Source organism: Hemitrygon akajei, chromosome 2 (assembly GCF_048418815.1).
Source record: "Hemitrygon akajei chromosome 2, sHemAka1.3, whole genome shotgun sequence".
Classification (NCBI taxonomy): domain Eukaryota; kingdom Metazoa; phylum Chordata; class Chondrichthyes; order Myliobatiformes; family Dasyatidae; genus Hemitrygon; species Hemitrygon akajei.
In genome coordinates this window covers 40,392,787-40,418,733 of record NC_133125.1, presented here as the reverse complement: position 1 = coordinate 40,418,733, position 25,947 = coordinate 40,392,787, and the positions used below count along the sequence as shown (strand labels likewise).

At 37.2% G+C, this 25,947-nt stretch overlaps 2 protein-coding genes across 4 annotated transcripts in view; both read left to right on the top strand.

Annotated features, from left to right (window-relative positions):
- Positions 1–2,275, top strand: part of gkap1 (G kinase anchoring protein 1) — a 28,381-nt gene extending 26,106 nt beyond the window's left edge. The window contains exon 11 of the mRNA XM_073070761.1: positions 1,167–2,275. Coding sequence (XP_072926862.1) covers positions 1,167–1,208 — 42 coding nt within the window. The 3' untranslated portion in view covers positions 1,209–2,275. The remainder of the gene's footprint in view (positions 1–1,166) is intronic.
- Positions 2,276–6,821: 4,546 nt separating this feature from the next.
- LOC140741034 (ubiquilin-1-like) overlaps positions 6,822–25,947 on the top strand; it is a 50,528-nt gene continuing 31,402 nt past the window's right edge. The window contains exons 1-2 of one of the 3 annotated variants that reach the window (XM_073070695.1): positions 7,076–7,199; positions 9,348–9,498. In XM_073070695.1, the coding sequence (XP_072926796.1) occupies positions 9,472–9,498 (27 nt within the window). In that variant the 5' untranslated portion in view covers positions 7,076–7,199; positions 9,348–9,471. Of the gene's footprint in view, positions 7,200–9,347; positions 9,499–25,947 lie in introns of all 3 variants that reach the window. The other 2 variants (XM_073070685.1, XM_073070676.1) reach the window with 2 other exon arrangements.

Sequence of the window (25,947 nt, the reverse complement as noted above, 5' to 3'; positions counted from 1 at the left end):
TTTCACTTCTTTCTGTACCCACTGAATTACAATGGTGTACATTATACTTTATTGTCATTTGCCCTATACCAATCTTACTTTGACCAACTCTTTCAAGAGAAGGGACAGTTAAGTGGCTAAGGGAACTATGTTTTCAGTTTAGGCTTAGGATAACAGTCCAGGTTTGAGGTGTGATCTCATTCAACTCTTCGAATCATCCAGCAGGCTTTTAACATATTCCAGCAGTGTCCTAGATGCTCGGATTGTTCTGCGGGCGTGTCTTATGCTCGGGAGAAATCTGTCTATGATGGTATCTTACCGCGTTAAACAACTTGCTGTCTATTGAGACTGGAATGGAAAGTTGTGGCTACAAAAGCCTGTCAGAGACTGGGTATTATGCAGTAAGTGACTTGTAGCCCACGACAAGGCACAAGTCAGGACCATCATGAAATGTTCTCTACTTCCCTGAATGAGCACCACTGTAGTGACTCCCAAGAAGCTTAAAATGATTTGGTTCAGAGCATTCCACTTGAATGGCATCCCTCCACCATCAGTATTCATTCGCTCATCCACAGTGGCTGTAGAGCATACAGTCTACAAAATAGACTCTGGGCTCACTTGGGCACTCCCAAACCCGTGACCTGCACCTTCAAAGACAAGAGCAGCAGGTGCATGAGGCTCTAACTTGGTTCTAAATGGCTGATTCTTTATTCTCACTGTATAAATCCCAAAACTCCCACTCAACAGCACTGTGGGAGTACATTTACCAGGAGGATTACAGCTTACCATTAAATAGAGTGACTATGAATAAGGAATAAATGCTGCTTTTGCAAATGACTCTGGGAAAGAAAATCAAACTGCCGGAAAAATTCCAAGTTGTACTCATTTCAAATCTAGATTCATGTGCTAGGCAAGGTTTTCTCTCCATACCAAAAATACTAAGTACTAGGGAAAGGGAATGACATTAAATTATTCTCTAAGCATTATAACCTTTGTCCTCAATTGTCTCAAACCAGCAAGAGATGATCAAAAAAGTGAGCAGCAAAGCAAATTATATGTTAGTTCTTCAAGCTGAATTTTGTAGAGGGGTGGAATTACTCTGCTAAGTGTAACAGAAGACTTGTTTTTTAGTTTTTCTTAGGTGAAAAAATTAATTGTCTTCACTTTCTTTCTCATCGAATTTGCAGGGAGGCAAGAAAGGAAAGAAAGTATCTGAATCTGATCATTGAAGATTGCACCATTTACATACTATGAAGCCCATGGCAAAAAAAGAAAACCCCACAGGAATCCTTTCTTCAGGGTGCCATTGTAGACACTTGTTATTGCATAGTTGGATTTCGCAATTGATTCGTTCTGCAACTCTATAAAACTTTAGTGAAGGCTTTTCTCCTCCATATCACTTCCTCCCAGGAAGAGTTGGTTGGGAAATTTAATTTTGCACTTTTGATGGAATGGACTAGGTACTGAAGACTGTAATGTCGTGATGAATGACAATTCAAAGCTTTCCCTTTAGGCTTCAGAAACCTAAACGTAATATCTTTTCTCTCCCAGAAGTTAATTTTGATTTGTAATCAATGACATGCTATAACTTGTTAAGTGAAGAATTACACCATCTTGTTTTAGTTGCAAATGTATGGAAATACATTTTTTCACTTTATGGAAATGAAAAAATGAACTTGTGGTTATAAAGAGTAAGGTGATTCTTTTTCATTCTGAACCTCAAGGACTGGTCTCAACAAAAGTGAGGAGAGTGGAAGAGTTTGGGCCGCATTGAGATGGAATTGAAAGAAGTAATTGCCAACAAATTAGTTTGTGAGGCTTCAGTTGAGTTCCTATTTGGGATCCTCAGTGCAAAATGAATGGAAAGGTGTGCTCATCAAGTGAATGAAAGCAATATTTTCACTATCTGCTTCTTTGGTCCTTTATATATTTGACCCTGGGTTAAAATATTGTTTACCAGCTATTAGCTTTATGAAGATGTACTAATAATAATATTTGTAAATAACCCAGAGTTGTTTTTGAAATACAGATCGTTTCCACTTTGATCAGCATTGAATCACAAAAATGCCAAACTTTTCTTACTTTCCAATGACTTGCAATAAAATTTAAATCAATTGGACCTGGCATTTTTTTTATATGTGTATACTTTTCTAATTGTGTTAAGGCATTTTGTGCTTCTGAACTCTAAACTCTGATTTCATTTTAAAGTTAGTTTTAGATTGCAGATTATTAATTGTGACTAAACCATGCTGGAAATTTGAAAAATAAAACTGAACATTCTGTAATTGTAGAAAAACTCTCACATTCTTTCGTCCAGGACCTTTTGGCAACTGAAACACGCTCTCTTTGAAACACTGTGCAGCGACCTTGTTGACTTAATTATGCATGCAGGAAGTGACATGTTATCTTAAATGTAACAAAAATATCCCTCTTCCGAATGAAAAAGATGTGAATTTTATATTTTTAGAACTAATTTTAATCTATCTGGAAATCAAAAGCAACAAAAAAGTTATTGGTTTTATACACTGCCTGGTAATTTAAAGAAAATTGTACAGTGGCTTATGTAAACAGTAATAGCTTTTTGTACTGAAGAAGACATAAGCTCCCCATTTATCTCAAGCATTTATTTAGTTTTGGCTGAGTGAGAACGGACTGTGATATTTGGTCTCTGATGAGTATGTGGTGGTACACTAATTATTCTTGATGCTCTTGAGTATTCACTTGCTCACCACTACGTTCACCACATTTACCAACACTGCAAGTTCTTGAGGGTACTTGTTTATCCATGCAATCAAGTAAAGTAATTTTGTGTTTTTCTTTAGAATAGTGCAAGTCTTAGGTCTAAATTACTACAGAGAAATTGATGTGTATTTATGTAATTTACTTACTCTGAAGTTAGTGTTCCTTCCTAATTTACACTGATGTGCTTCCTCTCCCCACCAATGACCACCTCAACCTCTACTTTGAACATGCACCTTTCTTTCCAACCAATACCTTGGCTTCCCAAACCAAACCCAAGAGGATCTTGCACATACACATAGTGGCCACTTTATTAGGTGCACCTGTACACCTTGGTAATGCAAATATCAAATCAGCCAATCATTTGGCAGCAACTCAATGTATAGCGGCATACAGACATGGTCAAGAGGTTCAGTCATTGTTCTGACCAAACATCAGAATGGGAAAGAAATGTAATCTAAGTGACTTTGACGGCAGAATGATTGTTGGTGCCAGACGGTGGTCTGAGTATTTCATAAACTGCTGATCTCCTGTGGGATTTTCACACATAACAGTCTCTAGAGTTTACAGAGAATGGTGCGAAAAACAAAAAAAAAACATCCAGTGAGTGGCAGTTCTGTAGGTGACAATGACTTATTAATAAGAGACGTCAGCAGAGAATGGCCAGACTGGTTCAAGTTGCCTTTTTTTTTTAGGAAAAGGGTTTTCTCTGGTCCTGTCAAATTTAACAGCAGAACTGATAAAAAATTTTGAATTCTGTTTCCTGGTAGACTGAAAACAGCTGGGTTAATAAATTTTTTTTTTCATTTTATGTTTAACCTTTTCAGTTTGTTGGCCCAGGGTGGCATCAAGATTGGACTGGACAGAGCACAGCAAAACAGAGAACTTGAACCTCAGTCTTGCTTGAGGAGTTTTTCCCTGAAGTGTTGGTTGCCTCTCCTTGAAGAGCTCTCCTTTTTTGTCTTGGCTCTTTACAGAATGAACAATTGGTGAATTTGTTTATTGTCAGATGTTTTGGCCATAGATGGTCTTCACTGCATTGAAGAAGTTAGACGTGGTTGTCCACAAATTACTTTTCTGTCTCAGCTGTTTTCCTCTCACGGTTTGTTCATTGGTTTGAGTCTTTTGTTGAAGCTCTAATTTCAGATGCCTGTAAAGCTGTTTTTCTCTCTGAGGCTTGAAGGAATTACCCAAGCCTGGAAAGCCAATTTGCTCCCAGTTACTTTCTTCAACCCAGTTTTCTAGCAGAAAAGCCAAGAATCTAAAATTAGGCACTAATTGTTTCAGAGACCAGCAGATAAAAGCTAGTGCATGCTCTTTGGCTCTTGTTGTTTGTGATTTTTCACATTAGCTGTCAAATGTGGAACAAGAACCATCTCTGTAAGGTTTGTGATTTGATTTTCTTATAATGATATTCCTGTTATCAGCCATTTTGTAACTAGAGTGATGGAGATGGCGTGGCCCAGGGTGGCATTTTGGGTGGCATCTATTTTGAGTAATAGATTAGTAACTGTTGGCATCAGTTGTGGTCCAGAGATGCACACTTCTTTCTGGTCTTTCACTCGGATGATGACAATGGGTTTCAGAACAGTAATTAAAGGTGTGGCCATGTATCTGTAAGACCAGACGAGGTATTGGTAATGTCGAGGTTGTGTTCTTAACAATTTATCATTTGAACAAAAGGAATGGAAGCAGGAATAGGCCATTTGACCCTTCATGCCAGATATGCCACCTGGTAAAACCACGGCTGGAATTTAGCTTTGTTGCTACTTTCATGTACTAGTCTATCTCTGACCACTACATTGCGTGACTTGGCTTCCATTCATCTTTCAGATGACTCCGTGTTTTCTAGGTGCTTCAGAGCAGAGTGGACTTCTAAAATCCTAGAGTTAATAATGAGGCCATGAAACTCTTGAATGATTTTAAAACATATCTGCTTTCCTGATATCCTTCAGAGAAGGACATGTGCAGCTCCAGCTCATAATGGAGGGAAAGTGAATTGTGAGGAAGATCAAAGTCTCCAAAGGGGAAGACGGATTTAGTGAGTGGGTAACAAGGAGACAGGAAAACATTAAGCCTTGCACTCAGATAGGATTAGTGCTGGATCCACTATAGTTAGCTACATATTTTGACGAGAATGTAAATTTGAGGATTACGCCAAAATTGCCGGTGTGTTGGACAGTGAAAATGGAAACAGGATCTGGATCAACTGGGAAAATGGGCAAAGGAATGGGAGATAGAATTTAACTCAGACAATTACAAAGAGAGACACTTTGGGAAGTTAAACCAGGGCAGGACTTGCACAGTATATGGAAAAGGTTTAAAGGGATAGAAGCCAAATGGGGACGAAAAGGGACCAGCTCAGGAAGACACTTGGGTCAGTATGGATGAGTTGAGCTTGGGGTCCATTTATTGCTGTGTAACTCTGTCTCTAATGAAAATGAAATACATTGGGAACTTAAATGTCATCGTAGCTATCCCTCAAGGTCGAAGATGATGGTCTTCGTTCTGTTGATCTATCACAGAGTGAAGACGACTGTGCATGTACTTGTTTAACGTGTACTTGATGTTGCACTCCAAGAAGCACACGATACTTCACAAATCAACTAACTAATTACAATGACATGGAAACCACGGCAGTTGGAGCTGATGGATTTGTTGCAGACTTCACCTGCCTTCACAGCTGTTGAGTTTGAAGTAACTTCGTCTGCCTGTTCCACCGTTGAGGTCTTGGTTGGAGACCCCATCGCTATTGGGATCTCAGGACCACACAAGCTTCTCCACCATGACAAGGTGACAATCCACAGAGAAGTAAATGTCGTGTTGGTTCATGAAGTGCAAAAAGATAGGAAAGGAAATGGCATTTTGGCCTTTATTTGGAAGATGGTTGGTATGCAAGAGACTTGGGGAGATAGTACAGGAATTTGATGAGGCATTTTTTTGAAATACCATGGAGCTTTAACCTCTGCACCTAAGGAAGAATATACTTTACCTGAACACCTGCAATTGTTCTAATTTTGGGCATGATGAGATTGTCCTTTGAGAGTAAAACTGGCCTGATTTCAAAAATGAGGCACTGATGAATCAGTAGGAATTATGAGAAGATGGGAAGGTGCGCTCAGTGGGCAAAGAGCAAATCCCCAGTCCCCAATCCAAAGACCTAATGGACATGATCTTCACTGCACAGCTCCAAGAAAAATGCTTTGAGCAGCACGAACCACAATATACAGCCTTTTTAAAAAATGTAACCGAAGTTTTTGATACCAACAGTCAGGAAAGACTTTGGACCACCCTCTTCAAATTCTTCTACAGATGCTCACAAAATCACCCCCATCTTACATGCTGCATGATGGCATGCAAGCTGTGCTATTTAACATTACCTACTACAAAATCATTCTCTGTGAAGGCTATCATTGATGTTGCATCTCCCCAGCCCACTCCCATCAAAATTCCCATAGGACTGCAACTATCTTCAGCCCTAAGGGTAAACCAGTCAATCTATGGCAGCTCTCCCAAAACTAAGGCTATCCAGATTTCAGAATGCAGACAATGCTTTGTTTTTGCTGCTGCTCAAGTCTAAGCTCCAAGTCACCATTGGCCAGAGGTACCAGATGGAATATGATTCAATGCTATTTGCCTAAAATGTACTATACATTCGAGGAGAAAATGCATTTGGTTAAAATTGGCTGGTGGTTGCATTCAAATGTATGTGTTCAGTTTGCTGAGTCAATAAAATCAATTGTCAACTTCTCTCAGTGTCCCACGCTTTGCATTTTAATAGAGAGGGAGAATCAAGTTTTTTTTTATCAGTTTATGAGCATTTACTTGTAAGGTATTGAAAATCAATTCTGATAATTGAAAAATTATAGCAGATTCTAAATCAATCATCAAACTGGATTAGTATACAATTCAGCATCAATTCCAATTTAACATTTCATCTGATCCAACCCTAGATGGGTCAAGATATGATAATAATGTTTCCAGAATTTAAACACCTTCGGCAACCCCCCGTTATTCCCTAACCCCAGAACAGCTGAGTAGCCAGTCAACGTCACTTCCTGTCTCCATGGCCTCCCTCTCCCGGCATCCTAAGTTCCACTTTCCGGTTCTGGCTATTGCCCCGCACATTGCGTCATCGCCACAAGCGGAGCTCCGGTAACGTCGCCAGCGGTCGGTGTCGACCCGTGAGGCAGAAATATTATTTCAGCAGCGGTGCGACTGCCCGCTGACTTCCCTGTGCATTCGTTTGATTTTTCCTGCGGTTTTTGTGAGGACGTTCCCCGCCCACCCGTGCGTTTCCCGTGGTGCCGCGGTGCAATGAGGAAGCTGGCTGCTTGTTGACAGGAGGCTCCGGGATGGCGGAGAGGGCGGCTGGCGGTGGGCCAGGCCCGGCGGCTTCAACCAGAACCATCAGGGTTACCGTCAAGACCCCGAAGGATAAGGAGGAATTCGAGCTGGCGCAGGACTGCACCATCAAAGAGGCAAGTGGCTTGGCACTGCTGCCCCGGGGGGAGGGTAGTCACTGGGGATGGGTCTGGGCAGCAGCTCAGTGCCGGCCTGGGATGGACCCCGGCCCTTGTCAGCAGCCGCGGCAGATGGCTGTGCTGGCGGGCAGCCGCGCTCGGTCTCCTTGCTAGTAAATCGCTTGCGTTTTCTTCTGCGAAGCCTCGGTAATACAACGCCAGGATCTCCCAGTCACGCTGTGTCATCCCAGACTTTAAACATCGTCATCATGACAGTCCGCCTTCCCGAGCTGCTTAGCAGTAAATAATTAAGAAACATTATAACAGAAAACAGTTTATACCTAATAGTTAACTTTCCACATATTCATAATGTTTAGGAAGATTTAGTAACATTGTAAGCGCATTTTGGCGAGGCAGTTATCTAACACTGTACTGCAATGTTAATATTTCCCGAAAAAACAGACCAAAGCGAGGTTATGGCGTAGTTACAGCGATTTTAGTAAATTATTTTTGGTCCGCATACATTAATTGTTAGTTTTTTTTCTGAGCCATAATCTGTGTAGTAGAAGTCACTAATTGGCACGTTCATTTTATTTCCATACTGGGTCTCTGGTATGGTTGTATCTCAAAATCTGATGAAAGAAGCAGATGGAAAGCTGAGAGTCATGTATTAGCTGCACAATTTTTGAGTAGTTTTATGGAAAATGTCTGAGTTAGGTAGAGACTTACAGAAGGTAAGTATTTAATGACTAAAAGAGTAGGCAAGGAAATCCATCCTTGTCAGGACAGGATAATTATGTGTCTGTGTTGTCCAAAAATGAGATGGTACTAGGTAAAACTGAAAAATAAGTGTAAAAATATTGTTTGGAGTTGTCCTCAGGTGTTGAAATGAATTTATTTGTTAATATGTTGTAACAGGTAAATAGAAAGTTAAAACGGGAGTCCAAAGAGAATTTGAGGGATTATCATGTCATCAAACTTCATCAGTTTGGGGGAAGCTGATGCAATATGGAATCTTCATTGCAGATAGTTGCAATTTTTGATTTGGTTCACAAAACAATATAATTAATATCCGTTTTAGAATCCTTGGTTGTAAAGATTTTCTTTTAATGTTCTTGACAATCAAAAGCATATGTAGACCCTATTTTGATTTAAGTAGAGTTTGTGTTATATCTCTGCAGTTATTAATCAGTCAATAATGGTCTGAGTTTTCTTTGAAGCTGGTATGAAAAGGGATTTGTGGCATAGCTAATATAAGAAAACACTGGGTGCTTTCAGAATCAGGAGATGTGTTCGTTTTTATTTGTTATCAAAATTTTAAGGAATGTATTTTGAAACTGGTTCTAGGATCCTGGGAATCTTAACAGGATGCTCGAGATCATCAAGACTATTTTTGTTAATTAATTAAAATTATTGATTTCTTAAAGTTATTTCTCATTTTCTTTTGAAGAGGTATTTCTCTTAAGAAAATTACTGGTTTAAAAGGCTTCTGACGATATGCCAATATTTGAACAAATTTTTATAAATTTACTATTCAGCAAGATTCTTAGTATTCCCATAGAAATATTTTGATATACCTTGCAGTTGCATTCATCATTGTTAGTTTAGCATTATTCAATGTTGTATTATTGGCTGAGTGTAAAAGTTTAATTCTGTGAACTGTTGCAAATGAAAATCAGTCATGTATTGTCTAATGAAGAGCTAAGCAAATCATTCTGACCAGGAAAATTGCTAAGCATTTCTGGCATAACTTGTCCTCACTTGGCGTGAGGTCAGGCCATACACCAAACCTGAATTATTTATCAGAATAATATCTGACATATTTGGTGGTGTGCCACAGGGTTCAGGTTAGGTAGTTGGGCTTGTATGTAGTTTAGTGTTCAAGTGATCATCTTGTATTCCTGGTCAGAATAATTTGCTTAGCTCTTCATTAGTACTTGCCATTTTATCATCAAACAGATGGAAAGCATGTTAAATCCTTGTAGGCTCACTGTCAAAACACCATTGGTGAAGATACCTGAAAAGCCATGTGTGCTGTCAAGCTAATTCTGAATTCTGTGTTTGCCGTTTGGCAAGGAAACAGGGTCATTGGTCCATGAAGTTCATGCTGACCATCAGACATCTATTTACGCTAATGCCCTTTCTTCCTCCCGTCATGCTTATCAGCTGTCCTTGGAGTTCATCTCTTGCCTACACACTTGAAGCAGCTGATTCACCCACCAACCCGTACATCTTCGAGATGTGGGAGAAGCAGAGTCACCAGAGGAAACATACATAAGTACAGTGGAACATGAAAACTACACAGACAGCACAGAAGGTCAGGTTCAGGCCTCAGGCTTTGAGATAGCTGCTTGACTAGCTGAGCTACTGTGGTATATTTGCACAGCGGAACATTTGATTTACTTGTAAATGCATCCGAAGCTTTGAGGGCTGCTAAATTATATTTACAGTTGATTGGTACTGTGCAGTGTAGGTTGATGGGACAAATTGTTCAGTTTCATTTAATCTTCTCTTCCATGGTTCATAATTTCAGTAAGTAAATTTAAAATATGTTCCAAATTGTTTTAAAAGTTTTGCTGATAAAACAAATTGAAAGTTGATTTTGATACATTCCTAACTCTTCAGCAAATATCAAATCCAGTGAATTGCTGTTATCATAAGGGCTATTGTTTACTAGATGTGTACAGAATTAGCTTTGATTTATTTTCAAGTAACTTCAAAGATTCAAAGTATGTATGCAGCATACAACTGTGAGACTCATCTACCCACAGACAGCCACGAAACAAACAAAACCCTGCCCCCTAGCACACACACAAAAATTGTGCAAAAGGCAAAAAAAGAGCAAAAAACAGAGAACATAAAACACAAAAATGAAAGAGTCCAGGCATATTTACTTCAGTTCAATCTAGCACTGTGTCATTTGTTATCAGCAGACCACCCTGATTGAAATCGCCCAAAATAGCAACAGAAAAAAGGAGCAACCAGAAGCACATTATAGAGTGAACTAAGGAGTCCAATCTACAGACCACATCATTTAAGCTGTGCCCAAGACCCAGGACTCTGGCAACATTAAATGGGAGAGAGACCATTTGAATGCAGGGATCTTCCTCTGGGACCAGCAGCGAGAGAGAGAGAGAAAAACAACACAGCACACACAGACACCTTCCTCCGGCAGCAGTGAGTGGGAGGCTGGTAAATGGCATTGAACACCAGCTCACTTTCCGTTCCTACCTTGATGGTTTTAGTCTTCTTCGGCATTGTAATTAGTGAGAAATGGAGTTGATCATGGGCTCACATCCCATCTACTGGCTTCTTGGCCTTGAGGCCACACATTTCACTTGAAACCTCCACCAAACACCCTTGGAGACAGCAAACTGCCAGATCGCTCAATCGCCCCAAAAACACACCACAAAAATGTAGATCACAGGCTCCAACAGTAGCAGAATCACATTTGAAAGGAAAAGACATAAAAGAAGTGAAAGAAACAGTTTGTGAACCATCCGGAGGATGTCGCCCTCATGTTATTTGCTGGCACCATCTTCTTCCAAATATTCCTGATGTTATGTAGATTCATCCCACAAATAAACCTCCAAAACGTTTCTAAAAGTGATACTGTTTAATGTTGAAATTTTCAGTCTCGTATAGAATATATCTCAGACATCACTTTTGCCATTTGTTTGCTCATTCAGTTATAAGACTGGATAGGCTGAACTTGTTTTCGCTGAAGCAGAAGAGGACGTTTGTGAGGAGGATAGTTAAGGTAGATATAGAAAATATTTTCCCATGGACAAAGGACATGTGTTTAAGACAAGAGACTAATATTTTCTGAGGCAGAATTATTTCCACATAGAGGACGGTTGGAGTCTGATGATGCAATGATTGAGAAGGCATTGGAGGCAGATGCTCTCAAGATATTTTAGATGCACCTAGGCAAGTACTTGAATGTGTTTAAAAGGGATTTGTGTAAATTTTGGTATATTGTTTCTGTCCTGTACATCTAACTTAATTATAATTCTAGTCTTTGCAGCTTGTAAAGCAGAGGAAAATGTTCAATGAAGACTCAAACTCCACAAAAGTATATATATTATTGATAGAATGGTATACTTAATTTTAATGAGTTCCCAGTGGATCACAATAATTTGATTCTCTTATTAATTATGATTGGAATAATTCCAAGATAGTATTTGTAACCTAACATTGTCTGTGTTTTTAATGAGTTAAGCTACAAAATTATGATTGGAAAGCTTAACGGAAGATAGAGAGGGTATGACAGCTGTGAAAACCTATCCATGATGTGCAAATTGAGAACAAGTGGACGTGGTCTCAGGATAAGAGGCCAGTTGCTTGTGCCTGAAAAGAGTGATTTCTCAGAAGACACAAAATATCTTTGAGAAATTGTGGTGAACCACAGGTCGAGAGATAATGCACTGAAAAAGATTAGCATTCAGTAAAAAGGGAAGAATTAGTGGAGCTGAATACCTGCTGACCTGTTTGCCAAAGTTTGGAAGAATGAAGCATAGCACATACTGGATGCAGTAGTTATCATTTTCTAAAATTTTATTGATTCTTAAAGGTTTTCACTGATTAAACGGTAACAAATACAACACTCTTTAAGAAAGGAGTTGGGGGGAGGGAGGGAGAGGACAAAAAAGAAAAACACATTGGAGCTTTAGAGCAAACACGAGGAAATCTGCAGATGCTGGAAATTCAAACAACACACACAAAATGCTGGTGGAACACAGCAGGCCAGGCAGCATCTATAAGGAGAAGCACTGTCGATGTTTCGGGCTTTTTAACTTTTTAATATTGAGGTGTCGGTATTCAGAGGGACCTAGTACACAGATCATTAAAAATTGTAGATGAGTTATGTAGTTAGGAAGGCAAGTGGTATTTTGGCCTTTACTAAAGAAAAGGATTTGAAAGTGAAGTATTACTCGATATTATGGACAAGTCTAGTCTCTCTACCCAAGAAGGATTATTGTAGTGGAGAGATTGCATTTGAGGATCAGCAGATGGAGTCCTGAAATGGCAAGTTTGTTTTCTAAGGAGAGAAAAGCCAATTGGGCCTGTACTCATGATTTTATAATGATGAGAGATGTATACAGTTCTTCCATAGCATGATCGGGTGTCAGAAGTTTTCTGGAACCATGGGTTACCATCCATCAATCCGTCACCATCAGTCATTTATGGTGGGTGAAAACTCCAAAACTCCAGGTTCCTGAGGTCAGACAAGTAGATAATGTGCTCTTAAAAACTTGTGGATTGCTAATATTTATTGGCCTAGATGAAACTTAAGAAATGCAAGATCACGCTAGAATAGTGGCTGTGATAGCAGTACTTGATACTGTTCTAGTCATATTAGATTAACAGCACTAGAGAATATGCATAGGTGTTGAACCAGAATGCTGCCAGACTATAGCAGTTTAGTTAAGAGGAAAGATCAATTAGGCTGTGTTTTGTTTTCTTTGGAGCCAAGCAGCAAGGTCAATTATGGCATAAAAAGTATAAAGAGACCTATACAAAGCTAGTAGGAAGGAACAGATATTTCCATTCCTTTACAGTATCCTACCATTGATAATGTATTTGCTTGCCTGGTTTGCCCTTTAAGTGCATTAACCTCATTTCTCAATACTGAATTCTACTTCCCAATTTGGTATCCATTGATCCCATTTACGGGGGTCTTCCTGGTCAACAAACTTCTTTTTCATTGTCAATCGTATGGCCAATTTTTGAATCAGTTGTTTCCTTTACCTTTGTACTCAAAACAAGGGATTTTTCTTTGAGATATACAGATTTCAATGGCAAACAACCCTCACTGGTTAAAGTTCCATCAGCCATTACCTTCCTGTTACCGTTCCTATTTTTCAACCAGTCTGCCACTTTTCTGGGCAGTGTGCCATGAGTGACATTGTAAAATGGTTTTTAAATCCATGTAACCTCCATTTGATTCTGCATGCCTCTTCAAAAAATTCAGTTGTTATCCTTGGAAGTTAAGAAATCTATGCGTTTATAGTTAATGTGTTCCCTTCTCATTAAAAATTTAACCTGTCCTCAAATTTTAAGTATTTACAGGTTTTGCTTCTTGACCTTGGATTAACTTGATTATGTTCATCCAGGATTTGTGTGAAAGTTTTAAATGTTTGTACAGGTGAAAAATAAATAAAAGGTCTGATGAAAAGTTATTAGCTAAAAGATCTACTCTGTTAGTTTCACCATGGATACTATTTAACTATTAACTATTTGTAGCTTTTGTGGTTTTACTGTTCACCACCTCAAGCCTATTCTGCTAATTACTGCATTAAGCCCACTACTCTACATTTGTGACTGTGCGGCTAAGTGCAGCTCAAACATCGTCTATAAATTCACAGATAACACTGTAGAACTTTGTGACTAAAGCTTGCAAGTCATTTTACAGCTTTTCCATTACGAGCAAGCCAAAAGCAGTCACTTACCTTGACGTCATTAAGTCAGACACCTTCCCTTAAAGTGAACACAACAACTCAATGACAATGTTTTCCAATTATGTAGAACAGTTTCTATTATGAACAATATTTGTCACCTGTGACCCATTATATTCCCCTCAGCTCCGCTGCTGTTGTTAAAGTCCCAGATGGCAACGAGGGAGTGTATGGGAGTGCAATAGATTGGTTGGTTGAGTGGAATTGCATCAACAACCTTGCACTTGATGTCAGCAAGACTAAGAAATTCATTGTGGACTTCAGGAGGGGGAAGTCGGGGAAAATATGCACCAGTCTTCACAGAGGCGTCAAAGGTGAAAAGGTTGAACAGCTTTAAGTTCTTGGTTGTCGACATCTCAGAATCTATCCTGGGTGCAACACATTGAGGAAGTTATGAAAATGACATGCTGGTGGCTGTACTAAAAGAGTTTGAGAAGATTATGTTACAAAAAATCTTGCAAATCTCTATAGATGTATGATGTGGAGAGAATTCTGACTATTAATATCACAGCCTTGTATGGAGGCTCCAGTGTACAGGATTGCAAAGAGCTTCATAGGGTTGTAGACTCAGCCAGCTTCATGTGCAGATTCTTCCCCACCATCAAAGACATCTTCAAGAGGTAGTGTCTCAGGAAGGCAGTGTCCTTCATTAAGGACCCTCACCATCTACGACATGCCCTTTTCTTACTCTCATCAGGGAGCTGGTACAGGAGCCTGAAGATCCCCTTCAGTGATGGCTGCCTCCTCTCTACCATCAGATTTATTATTCCATTTGCTTTGTATGGTTTATTTATTTTTGCAACTTTATATGCAAAACAAATTTCACATCATATATGACAGTGATAATAAAGCTGATTCTGATGTTGAAGCTTTTTAAAACTGTTGGTTCAAATTAGAGGATTCATTTTCAGAGTTCAGAACAGAAGAGTTACTTAAGATCTGAAAATTGGGTTAGGGTTTTGTGTGTGTATGTTTGAGAAATTTTCATTTAAGTTTCTAAATGGATATAATATACATAGAATGATAGTTTTCTACAATGTAATTAAGAATGAAGACTAAACTAATTGGTTTTTAGATGTCTTTTGCTACTTTAGGGTAGTACTTAATTGTGATGTATCCTTCAATTTTGTGTTATGCTGCTTATGGTTGGGGGAGGATGATGTATGAATAATTAGAATTTGTTAAGGTATAGAAGGCAGTTTCCAGCATTTCCTTGATTGAGGCAGTGTGCAGACTTGTATTTTTTTAATATTACTGGAACCTTTTTTATTTTTGGCTCATTAAACATTGGTTAGCATGACACTTACAGCTCGGGGTGCAGAGTTTAATCCTGGTGTCCTCTATAAGGTGTCTCTGTATGTTGTGCCTTTGGAATGCGTGGCTTTTCTCTGGTTATTCTGGTTTCCTTCCACAGACTAAAGATGTATCGGGTGGGTTAATTGGTCATTGTAAGTTGTCCTGTAATTAAGTCAGGGTTGTCGGGTGCCACTGAGTGGTGCAGCCTTGAAGGGCCCATTTTGTGCTGTATTTCTAAATAAATAGTGTTGTTTAATGGCAAACCAACCAGAGCAAAGCCTTTAGCTAATATTCTTCAATCTACATCAACCTGTCTCTTTTTTAATACTTCACTTTAATGTATTGTACTGGTAGTCAGTGATCTTTAAGATTTTATCCCCCCCCGGCTTTTAACTCTGTAAATTTCTTTTTAGTCCAACCTAGTTCTTGTTTTCTTCTATTTCTACACACTTAATGGTTTTGAAAGTCTGATTCTATTCTAGCTTTTGCCTCCCACTTTTGATGTTTTTGTGCGTGATGTGAATAATATTTCTAAACTATTTAAGTTAGATAAGGATTGAAAAACAAGTCCAATGTGTTGCATTGGAATGTTTTTGGAACATTTGTTTGAATCCTGTGAGACATGATCTGATGAATTTTGTATTGGGTTCACTAGTTGTTCCTAAGTTAAAATTTGTGAAATTGATCTGGAGTTTGTAAAAGTCATTGATGTAAAATTAAGGGTAATATTTCATTAGAATGACTTAATATTGATAATCAGATAGACTCAGTACCAAGCACTTGTGTTTGTGGTAGGTTGACCACTCTTCATTTACTGATCTAGGCTCATGTCTCACTCCAGTACTTCAATTCATTGGTGTGTCAGCACTTAAAGTGCTGAGTTCCTGGATTTCAAGTAAGATGTTAGAATGAAGGCCTTGTGACATTTAACAGAAAATGCTGGAAATGATTTGCAGTGTACATGTTATCTGTAGAAAAGAAACTAATTCACTTTGAGGTCAAAGTCCTCATTGGAAAAGAATACCGGGTACATGTAAATGAATGCAAGGGTCATTGCACTATTTGAACGCAAGCAGGGAGATTTCCCACTGATCGTTATTACCATTGGGGAGGAGGTACATGAGCCTGAAGACCTACACTCAATGACCCAGAACAGTCCTCGAACCCATGATCACTACTTTGATATTTCTTTCTTTAACTTTTACTTTTATAGTTTAATTTTGTCTTTACACTGCATTGCTGCTGCAACAAATTTCATGTATTGTCAGTGATAGCAAGTCTGATTCTGGCCAGCATTTATAATGCACATAATGCTTTCTGTATGGAGAATGGTAGGCAGAGGTTTTTGCTTAACATGTTGTAAGAACTTCAAAAAATGTTTTGGTGTGAAATAGTTTGAGATATCCTGAGAATGCTAGTTCACTTATTCTGTCCACTTTTTCTTCTGTCAGTAATCAGAAACTAATGTAAAACTAGAAACCCAAAAGTAGGATTTTTTTTAATATATAAAAAGGGTTTCAGAGTATAAAATTCCTCTTTTCATAGCTTTAAAATGTTAGGAATTAACGTTTTGAAAGTCATCTGGTAGATAATCTTAGAGCTTGACCTCACAAATATGTCAACAGCATATCAACAGTTTCTTTTTTGCGTAATGAAATACGGGACGAAGGCTAAAACCCAATGTAGGTTTTCCAGTTTGAATCAGTTTATTCTGGATAGCTTTTGTATCTGATGTAACAGTACATGTCAGTTAGTGTTTTGTTCTGTATGAGTTTGGCTCAGTTGGTCACAGTCTCCTCTAAATTGGACTGTGTAGCATTGGAGCTTCACTTTACAGGATGCAACTTGGAATGAGAGTTACACTGCAACAACATCCATCTAATTTCCTTCTGCCTAATTCACTGGTTTGGATCCTGTTTGGTAAAACTTTGCTTGGCTGACATTTTCCTTTTGTGCAACTGTAAGAAAATAGTTCCAGATAATTAATTTTGGTGCCTCTTGTCTGTATTTACCAGTTGTCTTAAAGTGATGCATTTACACTAGAAATATTCAGCAGGTCAGGCCACAATATTGAATTCTATGACTTTTGAGTAATTTGATTTCTCTGTCTGTTATCAGTAGTCTGTCTGTGAATTTTGGCTCAACTTGTTTAGTTATTTTTCCTCTTCTCTTCTGGAAATGGAAGGATGTTCCAAACATAACTTCCTGCCACATCTTTCTGCTATGCATTTTGCAGCTCCCACATTCTTTATTTCTATGTTCTTCCTCTCTAACTATTCCCATGCATTCACTGGATAACCTTGTACACAGTTGATACGCATGTTACTGAAGTTTTGGAGGCATCTCCACCCACCCTGTAGTTTAATGGTTTTTCTTTCTTTCTATTTATTTATTTATCTATATCTATACACACACACACACACACACACACACACACACACCTCCCCCCCCCCCCAACCCTGGGGGGAAACCCACAGGGTTTCCTCCAAGCTCCCTGCAGGCAGTGGCAGGAATTGAACCGGGGTCACTGGTACTGTGAAGTGTTCTGCTAACCACTGTGCTACTGTGCTGCCCTGCTTCACAATTCTCTCAAAGGGTGGTAGACCAGAAACATTAATTCTTATTTCTCTGGCCTGCTGAGTATTTTCAACACTTTTTTTGCTTTTAATTGTATTAAAAATTGTAGGTTTCCAACACTTACGTTTTGTTTTTTTGATTTATAATGCTTATATTGCTTTAATGAAAGTCACAGTTTTAGTTGCTTGCGAGGAAGGTAGTAAAAGTTGCAGTATCTGTTTTCCATGGTGTTGTGGATTTGGAAACAACTGTTTTCCTCTAAGTGCAAACAATAGTACAAAATTTGCTGTAGGGAAGAATTGTATTATTTCAAAGAAAGTGCTGGACATGTCTGTTGAAGGGAAGTATGTAATACAATGAAACAGGATTCTTTTGTATTCAACTCCATTTTAGTTCACTCCATTTGGTAAAAGTTTAAAATACAGTATTTTAGTGGAAGTTAGGACAAAATACTTCATGCTAGTTATAACTTTTTAAAACAAGGATTTTTAAAAATTGGCATTTAGTGATTGATCTGCTGTGAAGGTTGGAGGATGCATGAGTTGTTTTGTGATGCAGAGGCATAATCTAGTTGAAGTGGGTTTGTTTTGCTTTGGTTGAGGGGAAATGTGTGATAAACTTTTTAAACCTATATTTCATTTTTAGAAATGTAAGTGATGAACTAAGGAGCATTATTTGCATCATTTCTAAGTTTAATCATTTATTATCAAAGTACACATATGTCACCATACACAATCGAGATTCATTTTCGTATGGGCATAATACATTCAATAATCATAATAGAATCAATGAAAGACTGTACCAACTGGACGTACAACACAGTGTGCAAGAGAACAAACTGCAAGTATGAAAAGAAGGACATAATAAATAACCAATAAATATCGAACGTGAGATGAACAGTCCTTGAAAGTGAGTCCATAGGTTGTGGGAACATTTCAGTGATAGGGCGAGTGAAGTTATCCTCTTTTGTTCAAGAGCTTGATGGTTGAGATTTAATAACTGTTCCTGAATCTGCTGGTGTGAGTCCTGAGGCTGCTATACCACTTTCCTGATGGCAGCAGTGAGAAGAGAGTATGACCTGGGTAATGGGGGTCCCTAATAATGGATGCTGCTTTCCTGCGACAATGCTCTGTGTAGATGTACTTGTTGGTGGGAGGGCTTTATCCGTAATGGACTGGGTCATAGCCACTACTTAGTTTTTTAGAATTTTCCATTTAAGGGCATTGGTATTTCCATACCAGGCTGTGATGTAGCTCGTCAATATACTCTCCACTACACAGCAAAGGAAGTTTTTCAAAGTTTTAGATGTCATGCTGAATCTTTACAAACTCTCAAAGAAGTGAAGGAGCTGCCGTGCTTTCATTGTAATTGCACATGTGTGCTGGGCCCAGGACAGGTCCTCTGAAATGAAAACACCAAGGAATTTAAAGTTGTTTTCCCTCCCCCTCCACCTCTGAGCCCCTGATGAGGACTGGCTCACAGATCTCTGGTTTCCTCCTCCTGAAGTCAATAATCAGCTCCTCGGTCTTGCTGACATTGAGTAAGAGTTGTTGTGGCACCAGAAAGCCAGATTTTCTGTCTCCTTACTATATGCTGATTCATCACCACTTTGGTTCAGCCTACGGCAATGGTGTCGTCAGCAAATTGAATGTGGTATTGGAGCTCTGCTTAGCCGCACAGTCATAAGTATAAAGCGAGTAGAGCAAGGGGCTAAGCACACAACCTTGTGGTGCACCTGTGCTGATAGAGATTGTGGAGAAGATGCTGCCAATCTGAACTGACTGGGGTCTGCAAGTGAGGAAATTGAGGATCCAATTGCACAAGGAGGGATTGAAGCCAAGGTCTACTGCAGACTTTGTAGTTTACTTCCAGTCTGGAATGTTTATTCATTTTAGCTGTACTTGGTAAGGCAGAAGAGCTTCCATAAACAATTTGTAAAAATGACTGGGATTATTGTTGTTACATGTAGTACATATTGTCATCCTCCTAAGGGCAGATATTCAGTTTTCAGGAACCATTATTATCACCATGTTTTTAGGGTACCAACAAAACAGAAGAGGAAAACATACACCTTGCAGCAATCTAATCCTCTGCTTCAAATTTTATAACCACTGACTATATTTATACAAATGTGCAGTTAAAAATGGGTCTTCCGACCAATTACTTTGCTGGATTGTACTTGAAGTAGAGGGAGCATTACTTAATGTAGTTCAAATTGCTACATCTGTGTAGGAGTCATAGTAGTATAGAGAGGAAAGTCTGTATGGAGATAGGTTTGTTACAGGCCATAATCTTAGGTCTAAATGTTGGATTAATTAATACCTGCTTTTTCAGGTATGAATTAGACAAAAATTGATTTGGTAATGATTTCTAGACAAAATCTCAAAATTGGACTGGGCATTTCTGCTAGGAGATTTGACTACACAGCATCAGCCACATTTAATGATATAATAATGGCAGCAGTACACCAGTGGGTCCCCTCCTGACTAAAATTTTGCCTTTTGTATTGACAGAATGTTGGTCATAAAAAAGCAACAGAAATCTGTTAATCTCTCTAATGAGATATGAAGTTCAGGCTGAAATGACAGCAAAAAATGCTGGTTATATTCTGCAGGACAGATAGCATTTAACCACAGGCTTTGCCTGATCTATAAATCTTCAACATTTCCTGTTTTTGTTTCAGATTTTCAGTATCTATAACTTCTGAGATTTAAAGACTCTACGTTGTGATAGTACTCTATTGTGAGGAACATTTGCCAGCCTCATTCTCCAATGCTTATTTGCAACCATTGACTATTTTTGAGCAATGTGATCATCCTGCATCTTGCTGTGTGTGGGTGCAGGACTCCTTCAAGCAAGTAATCAAATGGTGTGGGGGGTGGTCAGACATTCCAAGTTCAGAGACTCAAAAGTATATTTATTATTAATGTATGTGTGTAGTATATAACCCTGAGATTCATTTTCCCACAGACAGCCACGAAACAAACATCATGAAACCCGTTCGAAGAAAGCACCAAACACCCAATGCTCAAAAAAAGTTGCAACTTTTTTTGCAACTAATGGCAAAAAACGAGTGACTAACACACAGAATATTAAACATGAAACTGCAGAGTCCTTGAAATAGACCAGGAATGTTCAGTGTAGTTCAGTTTAGCACTGTATCATTTGTTGACTGCACCAGAACCTGCCCGCTCCTAATCAAAATTGTGCAAAATATCAAGTTTTTAAAAAGAGTAACTGGAAACACACATAACATGAAATGCAGAGTCCTCTAAAAATCAGTTCAATCCTGATCAAACCTTGTTCAAGACCTAAGACTCCTGCACCTTTCCAACAGCAGCGAACTAGAGTGAGACCAGTCAAATTCAGGCAGAGGGTGCTGAACACCCGCTTGCCTTCCGCTTTCGTCCTTGTTTATTTCTTTTTTTTCTTTCTCAATCTTTTTATTATTGTTATTAATATCAGCAAAATAAAGTATTACATAGACAATGGGATTACAAACATACACTTACAAACTAAACATAAGAGAATACTTAAGCAATGATTACAATATAAATGAGTATTCCCAAATCATAAACAATACAATATAGAAATAAACAAGTCAAACCTAGGTATATCATAATATATATTATTGAAAAAAAAGAAAAGAAATTATGCAAAAAAAACTAATCTAATAATCTAATAGCTAATAGAGAAAAAAAACAAAAAAGAAAAAAGAGAAAAAGAAAAAAAAAGGGCTGTTTATAATATCTCACAACAGTAGAAAATCATCAATGTCGTCAACTCCGATCCTCTCAACATATATACAATCAAAACTGGAAAAACAAATAGGCTTGGAACAGGGTCATTTTACATCATATGAAAATATTGAATAAAAGGTCTCCATATCTTATCAAATTTAATAGAAGTATCAAATACCACACTTCTAATTTTTTCTAAATTTAAACATAACATTGTTTGAGAAAGCCAATGAAATACGGTAGGAGGATTAATTTCTTTCCAATTCAACAAAATAGATCTTCTAGCCATTAATGTGAGAAATGCAATCATTCGACAAGCGGAAGGGGATAAATGGAGTGACTCCATCATTGGTAAACCAAAAATTACAGTAATAGGATGAGGTTGTAAATCAATGTTCAATACCGCAGAAATAATATCAAAAATATCTTTCCAATATTTTTTCAAAAACGGACACGACCAAAACATATGAGTTAAAGACGCTATCTCAGAATGACATCTGTCACAAATAGGATTTAGATAGGAATAAAAGCGAGCCAATTTATCCTTGGACATATGAGCCCTATGCACAACTTTAAACTGTATTAATGAATGTTTAGCACATATAGATGATGTATTAACTAATTGAAGAATTTTATCCCAATTCTCAATAGGGATAATAAGGTTAAGTTCTCTTTCCCAATCATTTTTAGTCTTATGAAAGGGCTTTGAATGTATCTTCATAATTATATTGTAAAGTTTTGATATTAGCCCTTTCTGAAAAGGATTTGGTTCAAACAAATTTTCCAAAATACCTGAAGACACAAAATTTGGAAAAGTAGGAAGTACAGTATTTAAGAAATTTCTAATCTGTAAATATCTAAAAAAAAAATGAGATCTAGGCAAATTATATTTATTAGATAATTGCTCAAAAGACATAAAACAATTATCTAAAAATAAATTGGAAAAACGTAATAATCCTTTAGTCCTCCAAGCTGAATAAGCCTGGTCTATAGTAGAAGGATAAAAAAAAGCAATTGGATACAATAGGAATATTTAAAACAAACTGAGTCAACCCAAAAAATTTCCGAAATTGAAACCATATACGTAAAGTATGTTTAACTATCGGGTTGTCAATTCGTTTCGGCAATTTAGAAAGAGCAAAGGGAAGAGAAGTCCCTAAACTAAAATAGAACCCAATGCAAATCCTTGTACAGAATTAATTTCCAAGTTCACCCAATGGGGACCAAAAGATATATCCCAATCCTTTAACCAACATATCAAATATCGGATATTAACTGCCCAATAATAAAATCTAAAATTAGGCAATGCCAATCCACCTTCCTTCTTTGCCTTCTGTAAATGTATTTTACCTAACCTAGGATTTTTATTCTGCCATATGTATAAGGAAATTTTTGAATCAACATTAGAAAAAAAAGATTTCGGAATAAAAATTGGTACCGCTTGAAATATATATAAAAACTTGGGTAAAATAACCATCTTAATGGCATTAATCCAACCTATCAAAGATAAAGATAATGGTGACCACTTAGTAAACAAACATTTAATTTGATCAATTAAGGGTAAAAAATTAACCTTAAATAAGTCTTTATAGTTTTTTGTGATTTTAATCCCTAAATAAATAAAAGTCATTAACTAATTTAAAAGGTAAATTTCCATAAATTGGAACCTGTCTATTTAAAGGAAACAATTCGCTCTTATTAAGATTTAATTTGTACCTGGAAAAATCACTAAATTGAACCAACGGTGATAAAACTGCAGGAATGGATTTCTCAGGATCAGAAATAAATAATAATAGATCATCTGCATATAAAGATAACTTATGTATATCTGTCCCATGCTTAATGCCAAAAATGTTCTGTGATTCTCTGATAGCAATAGCCAAGGGTTCTAAAGCAATATCAAATAATAATGGACTAAGAGGACAACCTTGTCTAGTACCCCAAAATAAACGAAAAAAGGGAGATCTTAGATTGTTAGTAAGCACCGAGGCTACTGGAGTATGATATATCAGTTTAATCCAGGAAATGAATGTCAGACTAAAATTAAACTTCTCAAGCACATAAGATAAGTATGGCCATTCAACTCTATCAAATGCTTTCTCCGCATCTAATGAAATAACACATTCTGAAGTGCTATGTGAAGGAGTATAAACAATATTCAATAACCTCCTAACATTAAAAAAAGAATAGCGATTTTTAATAAAACCGGTTTGATCTTCCGAAATAATTTGGGGTAATACTTTCTCCAACCTGGATGCCAGTAACTTGGAAAAGATCTTGGAATCTACATTCAATAAAGATATTGGTCTATAGGATGCACAGTCGGTAGGGTCTTTTTCTTTCTTCAGTATTAAAGAAATGGAAGCTCTATAAAAAGATTGTGGCAGATTGCCCAAACTAATTGCTTCTTCAAAAACCCTGCATAGCCAAGGAGAAAGAGTAGCGGAAAAACATTTTTAAAATTCTACTGTATACCCATCTGGACTTGGTGCTTTCCCAGAATTCATAGAAGAAATAACCCCTTTAATTTCTGCATCCGTAACAGGAGTTTCTAATATTGAAAGATCATCTGATGATAATTTTGGAAAATTCAATTTCCCAAGAAAATCACACATGGTATTACGATCATTAGGGAATTAGGAATGATACAGGGAGGTATAAAAATCTTGAAATGATTTATTTATCTCATCATGGTTAACTGTCAGATCCCCATTCTGCTGACGGATCTTAGTAATTTGACGTTTAACCAAAGCATTCTTCAATTGACTAGCTAACAGTTTACCCGATTTATCACTATGTATATAAAAATCAGATCTGGTTTTCATTAATTGATTTTCAATTGAAGATGTAAGTAATAAACTATGTTCTGTTTGAAGTTCAACCCTTTGTTTGTAAAGCTCCTTGCTAGGAGTAATCGAATATTTCTTGTCAATTTCTTTAATTTTATCAACCAATAAAAGAGTTTCCATCCTGATGCGTTTTCTCAGACCAACAGAATAGGAGATAATCTGTCCACGTATATATGCTTTAAAAGTGTCCCAAAGTGTTCCGCAAGAAATATCATCCATGGAATTAGTTGAAAAGAAGAAATCAATCTGTTCCTTCATAAGTTTAATAAAATCCGGATCTTGCAATAAGGTAGAGTCAAATCGCCATTGTCTAGCACTAGAAACTGTATCCGTAAATTTAATAGAAAATTTTAATGGAGCATGGTCAGATGTCTATAATATCATAATTACAACCAATTACCGATGGAATAAAACAAGAGTCAATAAAAAAAATCAATTCTCGAGTATGAATGATAAACGTGAGAAAAATGAAAACTCTTTGTCCTTAGAATGCCGAAATCTCCAAGTATCAAAAATTCCATTATCAGTCAAAAAGGAGTTAATACAAGTAGCCGACTTATTAGGTAAAGTCTGAGTAGATAAAGATTTGTCCATCAAAGGATTTAAACAACAATTAAAGTCACCACCCATTATTAACTTATATTCATTTAGATTAGGTAAGGAAGTAAATAAGGACTTTAAAAAATCGGGACAATCAACATTTGGAGCATAAACATTAACCATAGCAACCTTCTTGTTGAAAAGTAAACCAGTAATTAACAAAAATCTACCATTCGGATCCGAAAAGGTATCATGTTGGACAAATGCAATAGAGGAATCAATAAAAATTGAAACTCCCTTAACTTTGGCATTCGAATTCGAATGATACTGTTGATCCCTCCAAAACCTAAAAAAGCGATATTTGTCCTCTTTCCTCACATGAGTTTCTTGTACAAAAATAATATGAGCATTAAGTCTTTGGAATACTTTGAAAATCTTTTTCCATTTAATCGGATGGTTTAAACCATTAGTATTCCAAGAGACAAAATTAATATTTTGAGCCATATTACTGAAATCAACCCTTTGATATATAAAGGGTTAACCAAATTATGAACTCATGTACCCGGAAGAGGAACAAAAATAAGGGGCGGACCAGGAAGTGACGACATAGCGGACATTATTGTAGTTCAAAATCAGCCCAAGTGAAAAAACTGAAAAAAACTAGAATAAAAACCATAAGATTTGGAAAAAGACCTCCCACCCCCCCCCCCCCCCCCGCCCAAGAAGAAAAAGAAAGACCATCTCAGCCAGAGATAGGCCGAGAAAAAGTAAAAATAAAACTAACTCTACCCCCATGTCAGTAGAAGATAACTCCGGATATAAAGGATAAAAAAAAAGATCCACCCAAACTCTTAAAAAAAAAAATCACTATACTAAAACCAAACTTCTTAATATAATTAATCGTAAAAAAAAAAGCCAAAAAGAATATAATCACTAATAACTTGTAAATCGGGTTAAAAACACAAACACCAAAACAAATTTAAACTGTGATAAGAGGTGCATTATAGGAAGAAGACGAGAGACAAAAAAATGGCGAAATAAAAAAAACCCAAAAATATTTGAGAAGAAACCGCCATCTTAGTAAAAAAAATAACTGACCTTCAAAGGATTAATAATAATAACCAAAGATAAAGTACAGTGATTAATGTAAGTAAAATAACAAAATGAGTAAGTCAAAAAAAAACTTTAACTAGAGTATAAAATATAAAGTAAACCTACACCAATAGCCAAAAACAAAACTGTTTTTGGAAATAAAAACCATCTTGCATGATCAAAATCACTCATTTATTAGGAATGAGGATCCGTA